This window comes from Cyprinodon variegatus, unplaced genomic scaffold, assembly GCF_000732505.1.
Source record: "Cyprinodon variegatus isolate N-32 unplaced genomic scaffold, C_variegatus-1.0 Scaffold870, whole genome shotgun sequence".
Classification (NCBI taxonomy): Eukaryota; Metazoa; Chordata; class Actinopteri; order Cyprinodontiformes; family Cyprinodontidae; genus Cyprinodon; species Cyprinodon variegatus.
The window spans coordinates 333039-344792 of NW_015151323.1; the positions used below are offsets into that span (position 1 = coordinate 333039).

General features: G+C 37.9%; 1 protein-coding gene across 1 annotated transcript in view; it reads left to right on the forward strand.

Annotated features, from left to right (window-relative positions):
- The first annotated feature begins 1251 nt into the window (after positions 1-1251).
- The window catches only part of LOC107099432 (gonadotropin-releasing hormone receptor-like), a 14540-nt gene continuing 4037 nt past the window's right edge, over positions 1252-11754 (forward strand). The window contains 3 exon segments of the mRNA XM_015397536.1: positions 1252-1377; positions 4404-4980; positions 11407-11619. Of these exon segments, the coding sequence (XP_015253022.1) occupies positions 4444-4980; positions 11407-11619 (750 nt within the window). The 5' untranslated portion in view covers positions 1252-1377; positions 4404-4443.

The following is an 11754-nucleotide window of genomic DNA, read 5'->3' on the forward strand; positions in this document are numbered from 1 at the left end:
ATAGGGCCATGAATAAAACTACATTCAAAACCAGTTTTAATTCTTATGACCATTTAATTGAAGGGATTTTAATCTGGGCTGCTCAGTGGAGCAGTGCGTAGCACTGCTACCTTGCAGCAAGAAGGTTCTGGGTTTGATTCCAGGCCCGGCGTCTTTCTGCATGGAGGTTGCATGTTCTCCGTGAGCATGCGTGGGTTCTCTCCGGGTACTCCGGCTTCCTCCCACAGTCCAAAAACATGACTGTTAGGTTAATTGGCGTCTCTAGATTTTCCTTAGGTGTGTGTGTGTGAAGGGTTGTATGTCATGTTTGTCTCTGTGTTGCCCTGCAATGGACTGGCGACCTGTCCAGGGTCTACACTGCCTCTTGCCCATTGACTGCTGGAGATAGGCACCAGCACCCCTTGCGACCCCAATTGGGACAAGCGTGTCAGATTATGGATGGATGGATTTTAAACTATCCTTTGTAATCCTACTTTTTTTGAGTAGTAGTTTGATAAAATAAACGTTTTATGACAAATAACTAAATAATTACTTCTTCAGAGCATCTTTAAAGTTCTTTATCATTGAGCCAAGTGTCTTGTTTTTTTTAACTATGATCATCTTATTGTTGGATATAGATAATGAAATGGTGGAATCAGTGGTTTTTGTTTTTATAGACTTCAGGTTTCCCAACATGAGAATCCAGGAATGACGAAGCTATTTGTTTTATTTACTTAAATTTATCCTGTTTTCCTTTTGGTTGATCTTATTCTCATCATGATTGGTTTGCTTTTTGAACCAATCTGACTGCATGCTCTGGTGTTATTGTATCTGTAAAGTGCCTTGAGGTGAAAAGTATTGTGAACTGGCATTATAGAAATAAACTAAATAGAATTTTTTTTATGTGTACTGCTGCTTAGGGTCAAACTTTTACCATTTCACCATGGAATTCAGCACCGTTTTTACCAAAAGAGAACATTTTGCTGGTAGTTTTTTGCCTGTTTGTTTTTTCTAACACTTCAGCACTATGGTGTGAACTGAGTTTGGGTTCAGGTTAGGGTCAGGTATGCACTGGTAATGGTTATGTTTAGGATTATTATCACAATCAGCATTAAAAGGATTGAAAATGACTAAAAATCAACAGAAATCAATGAAACTCAACATACAGCCCTGAGAATGTGTGTGTGTGAGAGAGAGAGGATGTTAGTCAGTTGTCTTGGTCAGACCACTCCTCCAGAGGTGAAGCAGCTGTGATGATGGATGGATACTCAGATAAAGGCGCTGCAGCAGAGAAGCTCACAGCGATATCCTGCTTTTAAACCTTAAAGTGGTTCTTAAAGGAAAGAAGTCCCCTCGGTTCGGCATTGACCATCATGATCTTTAAAGCTTTCTTCAATGGTAAGTAAAAGTCTCCATTTGATATTTCTCTTTGGAATAGAAAATTCAAGTGCAATACCCAGACTATAAAACTTGCTATGCTGTCATAAGGCATGCATAATATAGTTTGTCGACTTCTGAAGAAGACATATTTGTATGTGAAGCCGTCACTAATGATCCCTTCATGCTTTGTGCACAAATGTACCAATAACACTTAAGAGTGTGAACCTTTAAACCAAGCCTGTTTTGCTTCATGCAATCTTAGTACGATTTGTTCCCCAGCTGCATGCATCATTCAATAAATAACAGAAATCATGCATGCATCAATATAAATATGTTTATTACATAATTATCTAACCCAGGGTTGGTTCTCGCATGAGTGGTGCTCTAAGCAGGACCTTCTTCTGCTGCCCCAGCTCGACACACACCCACTCCTCCAGAAAAAAAGCCAGGCCTCCACAACAGTATTACATAACCTTAAACAGAAGAAACTATAACATATGTAAGTTACTTGAAGAAGATAATAGCTAGATGGAAGGACAGACAGACCATCACAAAACAAAAACATCCCACCAACGTCTTTAGATGGGCGACATGGAGGATATCATGTAAAACTATATAAAATTATAAATTAGGTACCTAGCATAAATTATTTATGTTTTTTTTTTAAATAAAACTCTCTATTATTGAAGTGTTTTCTACTGATCTCTAGAAAAATAAACCCAATTTGAGAAAAAATGAATTCTCCAAATCTCTGCACAGTGTATAGCCAAAGTTAGAGGCAGATTAATTTGCAGTAGATCTAAAACTAACACTTGCACCAAGAGAGTACAGAAGTTAAACATTTTAAATGAGCAAAGCACTCCAGGAAAAGAAACTAGCAATGAGTTGCATAGAGGTGGAAGTGACATAGTTTGGAGTTGCAGCAGAGTCCGGTCAATTCACCATTATCCTTTTGAGATGCTGGATGTGACTTGAAAGGGGTTGTACAGCATATCATAGCTGAGAGTGAAGAGTGGGCAGGGGGGATTTACCATTAAGCAATACCAGGTATTTGCCTAGGATCAGTCCATTTGCTGGACATGTTCAGAAAGGTCCAAGCAGACAGCAGGAAACCATTTGTAAACAAACGATGCGAAGAGCAGTGATGCCAACTTAGCGCTTTTTCTCTATATTTAGCGACTTTTCAGACCCCTATAGCGCTTTCTTTCAAAAAAGCACCTGGTGACTTTTTCTGCTACTCGAGACTTTGGCGTCAACATCTAAAAGCAGCAAACTCTGCTCTCCAGAGCAAGTAGATTAGTAACCCCGCCTCCTGCTCTCCTCTATCTTGTCTGCTGTCATGATTCATGCAGCTATTATTTCAAACAAATGAAAAATGGAGAACAGATAATCAGATCATGGTTTGTCTACAGTGAAAAAAGGACTGGGTGATTTACTTTTTCCATCACCATTTTAGAAACACAGGAAGGAGCAATCAGCTAAGTGAGCTTAGTACTTGGAAAAAATCTTTCATTCCTTTTGAGACATCATGAAAAGTCAGCTGAGTACAAAACATAGAGAGGAAAACAACAAGAAAAAGGACAAGAAGAGAGGGACAAAACCTAGAATACCGTAAATTCTCTAATATAGGCCCGGGCCTTTATTTCACTCAAGTGCATCGCGGTCCAGGCCTTTATTGGATAGAGGCCAGTATTAGAGACAGGCCTCTATTGCTATTTGAGCAAAACAGACTACCAGTGGAATGAATAAAAATGAGATTTTGTGTCTATTTGAACCTATAAAACACTAGGTTCATTTATTGAAAAAGTACAGTTACCATGTCTCGCTTGGTTTGAAGTAAAAAAAAAAATAAAAATCCTCCAATTCTGTTTAATTCTCCTCCTCAGTTTCCTCCTCCTCTTCATCTCTCCCTTTATTCTCCTCATCACTCGCGCTGCTCCTCTTGTTCTGCTGCGAGTCTGTTCTCTTCCTCGCGCAGACGGGCAGCAGTCAGGGCCTGTCGTTCAGCTGCGCAGGGCTGTGGTACTTGTATGTTACTACCACAAGTATAATGTTGAGGTATGCCCAGAAAAAACGTTTATAGCCCCGGCCTGTATTAGAGACCGGCCATTATTTACCTCCTCTGACAGCGAGACCGGCCAATGTTAGAGACCCGGCCGCTATTGGAATACAGGCCAATATTAGAGAATTTACGGTAAATACTGTATGTCTATTCTATTAAAATTTCTGTATCTGTATAATGGGTTAGGGTTCTCTTATCAGTTCAGAGGGCCCCCTGCCTGTTTTTGCCTAGGGCCCCAAATTATCTAAATCCGCCCCTGAGAGTGGGACAATAATTAGTCACTGAAGTTTTTTCAACCAAAAGGGTTTGGGTTCCTATTTTTTTTTTTTTAAGCATTTGTCAAATGAATAAAGGAAAATTAATCTTTTCTGTCTAAATTTAATCAGATCATTTCTTTTTCAGACATGAATAAAACAATTATTTATTTATTTATTTTAGTGTGAAAAGTTCCACATGCAAACAGAGTAGCACCACTTTTAAGACTTTGCTCCAGCAGAATCTTTTTTGAATGTGTGTTTTCTATGACTTTTTCAGGAACCCTTTTAAATGCAACTACGTAACAGTCTTTTTTTCATCTCTCAGCATAGATTTTTTTTTTTTTTTTGCCTTTCAAGTTACTTACAGCACTATAACATTGAATTATTATTCATGCTCTGTTCCTTCCATTTTATAAGCATGGCTGCACAATCTTTCCATTCATTTAGTAGCTATGCTTAAGTAATGTATATAAAAACTGTCATCGTTGATGACCGTTGTTAATTAGGTCCCTAATGTGCTGAATGTGATTATCCCATAGTGTTCCACTTTGGTTCTTTTAGCTCACTACAGATGAATAGTCTTTTATTTCATATAACTTCCTCATCAGGTCTCATCGTTAATAGTTATTTATGGGATCTTAGAAGATTTGTGTGAGAAATCTGTGCCTACTTCATGACTTTTTACTCTGCAATCATCACTTGCGTTTTTTCCTTTTTATTACCAGAGCTGATAGAGTGGCAAAATGCATCCAGAAGCTGCAGAAAATGAATATCTTTCCATTCCAGTCTGCAGTTACCATGCATGACCTCCAAGCTAATGCCACCTGCAACTCCTCCTTGGCCCCTTCCAACTGGACGGCCGGGGAGGACGTCCCTCAGCTTCCCACCTTCACCACAGCAGCCAAAGTCAGAGTCATCATCACCTTCATCCTCTGCGGCACATCAGCCTTCTGCAACCTGGCTGTGCTGTGGGCGGCTCACAGGGACGGGAAACGGAAATCCCACGTCAAGGTTCTGATTGTTAACCTGACCGTAGCTGACCTGCTGGTGACCTTCATAGTGATGCCTGTGGATGCTGCATGGAACATCACAGTCCAGTGGCTTGCTGGAGACTTCCTGTGCAGGCTGCTGATGTTTCTGAAGCTGCTGGCGATGTACTCCTGCGCTTTTGTCACCGTGGTGATCAGTCTGGACAGGCAGTCCGCCATCCTCAACCCTTTGGCAATCAACAAGGCCCAGATGAGAAACAAGATCATGCTCGCCGTGGCGTGGAGCATGAGTGCTTTGCTTTCAATCCCTCAGGTAAGGTCAGTCATGCTCAGAGGACAACCTGACCAAAGGTCCTGAGCCGATATTAATACAGATATACTTATTTCTCTTTTCTTTAATTTTTTTGTCCTGTTTTGCCAGTATAGCTCTGGGAATCAATGACCCACAGCTAGTTGATAGCTCAACAGCTTTGCTTTTACAAACAGACTATTATGGCTGTTGCCATAAGGTACCGCTTGATACATATGCCTAAAACTGTATTGAAAATAATTCAGTTAGTAAAATCTGAGACGGAAAAGGGAGTTGATAAAGAAAGAGGATAAAGAACTAAGTGGAAAGAGAAAGAGATAGAGGCAGGAAATAGTGCATGAAAAAGGAGAAAATAAAACATACATATGAGATGAAGGGAACAGAAAACAGAGAACACAACAACAGCAAAAAGAAGACAACAGACAACCAAAGTAAACATAAGAAAAAGCATCTAGAGCAGCGAGTATCCCTTAGATATTCATGTGTCTGGAACACAAAACCTATGGTGATTACACAGTATTATTCAGGGTGGTATATATCTGAAGCTGCAGCTTAGTATTATCCATGGTCACCTGGAGCAGGTTTGTCTTTATGAGAATGTTACCATGATGACTAGCCTCACAAAGAATGAATCCAGCTTTGTGGTACAGGAAAGTCAGAGTTAAAGCTGAGCAGAGATGGCAAAAGTACTCCCTTTCCGTACTTGAGTAAAAGTACAGATACTTGTGTTAAAAAATACTCTGGTAAAAGTGGAAGTACTGATTAAACTTCTTTACTCAAGTAAAAGTAACAAAGTACAGGCTTGTAAATTTACTTAAAGTATAAAAGTAAAAGTAGAAACCACTTTTTTCATGCCGTTGCCTACATTTTAAATGGATGTCTGCCAATAGGACTAGATCTCCGTTGTGTTCATTTTCAATCATCTCGTCGTCCATGCTACTATGCTAACGCCACCGCCACCAAGCTGCAATGATTTGCCGCCAATGAATACCGCCGAATCTGTCGATTCATCTTGTATTGGTGCGTCAAATGCAACATACTGACTGGGAAGTTTTATTGCCGAATACGGAATGTATACTGAAGCTGTCGCAGTGGATACCTTCAGAGTTTGCTACGCTGGTGAGTAAGTAAAGTTTTGAATGAAAGGTGACGTTGTAATTTCGGAACTAGTGTAAATTACCGGGTGAATTGTTTGGAACTGCCGCCACCATGACGGCCGGTCTGTGGTGCATGCTGGGAAATGTAGTGAAGGATGTGACGCTGTGTGTGATAGACGGCGGCGGCTACACTTTGGGAACAGAGGGGGAAAACGGCTCCGTTTTCACAGTATCGATGACGTGAAAACTGGTAACTGAAATGATTCAAAACTAAAGTAACGAGCCAATTTTTAAAAATGTAAGGAGTAGAAAGTACAGATATTTGTGTAAAAATGTAAGGAGTAGAAGTAAAAAGTCGCCATACAAATAAGTAGTAAAGTAAAGTAAAAATATCAGAAAAAATCTACTTGAGTACAGTAACGAAGTATTTGTACTTCTTTACTTCCCATCTCTGAAGCTGAGCTTGTCTCGCTACCCCAGTAATCCTGCTTCCTGGTACAGACCTATAGGCTTTGTGGCTCACTTAAAATACTAAATTCTATCTTATCCGTGTCTGTTATTCTTTTCTTCTGTGCCCCATGACTAAATATTGACCCCACCCTGCCCCCCTTTTAAATTTTATCAAGAACCACCACCGGCCATTCTAACAAATAAATGTGCTGTATGTCTAAAGTGGGAGGATATCCTCGCCACTCCTTTCAAGGCTCTCACAATTTCTTTCAACACAAAACTGTCTTAATCTGGTGCTCACGATCAAAGTTCAGATGGTTGTTAGGAAGCAGCAGGTTGAGTTTAATAATTTACTAAAACAAAACAAGCATACAGACACGAAATAAAACAGAAAACTAGATGAGAACTAATAACAAACTGAAGCCTTAAATGATGAGGGGAACAGGTGCACGCAATGTCTAAAATCAGAATACACAGGTGAATGTAATATACTAGTTAGCTGAATGCTCTGCCTGTAGTAGCAATGATAAAATGGGAAGACAGGTGGAAAAACAAATAAAAAAAACAACAGAACCTCTCCAATGATAAAGAGGAAATAACTGAGAAAGCAATGGCAAGACTAAATACTAAGGTCAAGAAAATAAACTAGAAAACACCTTGCAAAGCGAGTATAACAAACAAATACAGCAAACTCAAAATGTCAAAAATGACAGAATATGACCAAACATGTAGAACATGCTAAACAATAAGAGGCTGATTTGAAACAAACCAAAATAATAATGCCTACTGATCATGGCAAACACTGTATTTAGCTAAACTCTGGTTTAAACAAGGTTTGTCAAAGAAAATCCCACCCCACAGCATGATATTACCTCCACTGTATTTTACTATAGGGATGGTGTTTCAAGGTAATACCAAAAAATTCATATTTTCAAAATTCAGTTTGATCCAAAGAAGTTTCTTTGTTTAAATGTTTTTTTGCATCTCTTTCATACCTAAACTTCTTAGGGCTTCTCTAAGAACTCTTTAAATGAAAGCCGAATTGCCCCGCAGCTGACTATCAGTTATCAGATTAAAAGGGGTAAATACACATTTAAACCACATCTTTCACATCTTTTTTTGCAAAAAAAAATAAAAAGCTTGTAAAATCATGTTGTCTTGTCTTCTGGCTTTTGTGTTTTTCGTGCACTAAAATCGGACAATAAAGTTAAATTAAATAAAACTGAAGATTTCTGTTTTTAAAACTGAAAAGTTAAGGAGGATGAGATCCCTATAGGCATCAAAAAGTAAAAAAAAAAACAAAAAAACAACCTTGGACCAGGTGTTAAAAAATATCTAGAGGATCCACAGAAACAAGCATCTCTTGCTCCAGTTAACATGCAAAATGTCAAGATAACAGAATAAACACCCCAAAGCTTTGCAAAGATGGGTCTAAGAAAAAAAACATTCCTCTGGGCAGATGTCAGAAAAATAAAAATATTTGGTCATAATATCTCAACAGCATATAAACTCATATATATCATTTAAAGTAAACAAGGGTCAAGATGGTTTATTGAATTGGTTTAGGTGTGATGTATCAGACCTTTATGGGTTGCTCTGGTTTTCCATAATTCACATATTGGTGAAACAAACACTCAAACCCTAAATGCTTAGGAGACATAAAATACAAGGAATTAACAGATTTATTTATTTTATTTTATTTCTTTACACAAGGACACATTGTAATCATGCAATTCCATGCATCTTATTGGGACTTTGTACAGAAAATATTTCATTAATGTGCAGCCAAAGGAAAATAATGCAATTTTATGTAAAAACCTTCAACAATAAAACTTTGTGTAGCTTATATGTTGTCATTCTGATAAAACAAAGGCTCCTAACAGGTGTGCAGATAGTCGAAAAAGGTATATCTGTGTGTTTCATCTTAATTTAAACCCATTTGCTCTGTGAAGGCTGACATCAGTGAACAAACAGGAGGAATTCTCTGGAGGAGCTGCAGGGAGCTGCATCTCAGGGTGTATCTGTGGATATGAATTTTGAACACAACAGATCAACCTCCATGGGGAATGACAAGAAAAGAGCTGTTGTTGAAAGAAAAAACCCAGACAGGGCATGGAGGAAAAGCTTGAGGAAAGCTATCACTAAATATCACCTTGAGTGGATCAAGTCCACGGTAACACATAGTGGTGGCAGCATGATGATGTGGGGATTCTGCTGTCCAGTATGACAGGATTAATACATTTACATATTGGCAACCTTTAGGAAAATAAGTGAACCATACTTTTCGTTTGAATAATGAACTTGCTGTGACTTTTGGAGTTCAAGTGAACATAAATTAAGTCTTCTGTGTCACTTTGGACCATTCTATTCTCTAGATATTATCTGTGTTAGATTCACAGGCTTTATGTTGTGATAATCTTTGCAAATATTTCTCTTGGGTCTGAGTTTTTTGAGTTTGTCATGCTGTCAATTGTTTTAGTCATTTTTTTTTATTTTCTGCCTCTAAAATACAAGTATTTTCATGAATAAAATCAAAATGTTATCATCTTTTAACTAAGAGGCATTTTGACTAAATGCTTTTCCATTCTTACTTGAGTAATCTTGTACATGACTACTTTTTACCTCCACTTTAGTAAAAATGTGTTGAAATAATGCTTAACTTTCTGAATTTGACTGAGTTGAAACTATTTTGCAAGAATCAAGAGTTGAATTGTATGTTTAGATGCAAACAGCTGGAAGAGATTGATCTCCATAAGCTTTCCAAGCCAAGAAAAATTAGGTTGTAAAAGATAAAAGCCATACCTAACCATCTTGTTCTTTTCATTTTATAAGGGGCAATCCTTTTTTTTTGTGGGTCTATCACATTATATTACTGTAAATAACATATTTTTTTATGTAATGACAGAAAAAAATCTAAAACCCCAAAGGTATAAATAATAGTAAAAGATACCAAAAATAAAATAAGAAGATTTTAGCTTCCAGTTTTTTAGTTTAAGCTGTTCCATAAAATGATGATCTTTCTTTTCCCATGCAGGTTTCCCCTCCCCACCTGGAGGTCCCACACCAGCCACCGTTTGTCTAATTCCTTAAGTTACACCATGTTGACTTTAAGCCTTGAGAAAAAACACTACTCCATGAGTAACAGAGGAGGAAAACGATCTCTCACAGACACCCATGTGAAAGGATGATCAAAGTCAGGTCACACCTGAGCAATGGTCTCAGTCCATGGTAGCAGATATCTTTATTAGCTACAGCTGCCATAGTTTAAATTGTTTTTAATTGTGAAATATGCAGCCATTTGACACTATATAAATATTTATGATCCTACCTGTTGCTATGATGAAACACCACAGGAAGCTGGTAACCTTTCTGTTCTCGTGTTCAGGTTATGTGACTCTTTAAGCTTCCTGCTGAGTTGGATCACATTCGCTCAGCCAAACCGTGTGAACACACCAGCAATTTATTATGACTTTTTAAAAAACAAAACATGCTGGACTGGTTCTTTTTTTTTTTTTTTTTTTTAACATTCTTTATTTAAAATTATAATAAATCCAACATATATACATATGTATATGTAACTACAAACAATGTAAAACCCAAGAAGAGGAAAAAATATATAAAAAGGGGGTGGTTCAGCAAACATTCAGCTCTGTTTTGCTAATTGACCGTTCTTAGCAGGGTCTTTGTGGGCTCACATAGACGGGAGGTGTACTGGTCCAACGTCTACCATAAAAGTGGAGAGATACCATAGAATAGAATTTAATAGAATTCAACTTTATTATCATTGTACTTTGATGAGTACAAAGCAACGAAATGTGGTTTGCATCTATCCAGAAGTGCTATACAGGATATAAATATTATTACAGGTGTATGTACAAGCAAAAATTAATAGTTAGGGACTGTAAAAAGTTATGCATAAATATAAATATGAATATGGGAGCTACATGCACAGATTATACAGATTATACAGAATATACAGGAATACATACATACAATGAGGGCTAACATGTTTTTTTTTTTTTTTTAGCCTATTGCGTATCCCTGTGGCGATCCAAAGCAGGCGAAAGGCGGGGCCCACACTCCCAAGAATATGTCAATTTTCACATGCAGATTTACTGTTATCCTCTCCATTACATACACATTCTTCCATCTTTCTTGCCATTGTTGAAGGGTTGGGGGGAAAGGCTTAAGCCAAGAAAGACTTATCATTCTCTTTGCTACTAATAGCAGAATATGTCATAACTGGGCTTTCCTCTTCTCATTATTTTCTCAATATATATAGTACAACGGGTTCAGTGGTAACGTAAAATCAAGTATTCGTTTAATTTCTGTCTGAATCCCTTGCCAAAATGGAATCAGTACTGGACAGTCCCAAAAGATGTGAGTGTAGTCCCCTATCTGATTCCAGTTCCTCCAGCATAAGTTTGAGGCATTTCTGTTGTATTTGAAATACTGGAAGGTATTTTAGAAAATTAATTTCCAGTTGAATTCTTTCCATGCTGGGCTGTGGGTAATCTTAAAACCTTTGTCTGAAATCTCCTCCCATTCCTCATCTTCAATAACGATGTTCTTTTTTGGTTCCCACTTTTGCTTTGTATCTGTAGAGCTGTCAGAGATACAATTATTATATTTTACAATTATTTCTGATAAAATGTGTAGTAATGTCTCTGTAAATTCTTTTTATCATTTTCCTCTACACATTTTATCAGAAATAATTCCAAAGATAGTGTATTCTGCTTCAAAGTAAGCCATTATTTGTGTGATAAGAAGTAAGTACTTATAGAAGTCTTTTGAATGTAAACCGTATTTATCTTGGAGTTGTTTAAACGATTTAGGGGTTTTGGTCTAGAATCACTTAAGTGATCTCAGTCTCCCTCGTCAGATCTTCCTTTTTCACAAGGTGACCATCATCCACCCTGAGGACTTCACCCAGTGCACAACATGGGGAAGCTTTGCCACTCGCTGGCATGAGACGGCCTACAACATGTTCACCTTTTCCTGCCTGTTCCTGCTGCCGCTGGTCATCATGATCACCTGTTACGCCAGGATCTTCCATGAGATTTCAAAACGGCTGAAAAAAGACCACTGTAAGTCTGTAGTCTTAGATCAGTGGATCATTGTAGTTCCAACAAAAAGTTTATAAAGCAACACCTCCGGCTTCCAGTATAGAGCTACAAATAGATAGATTTAGCAGTTGGATAGAAATTATTTTATTTTTACCGACCATAAA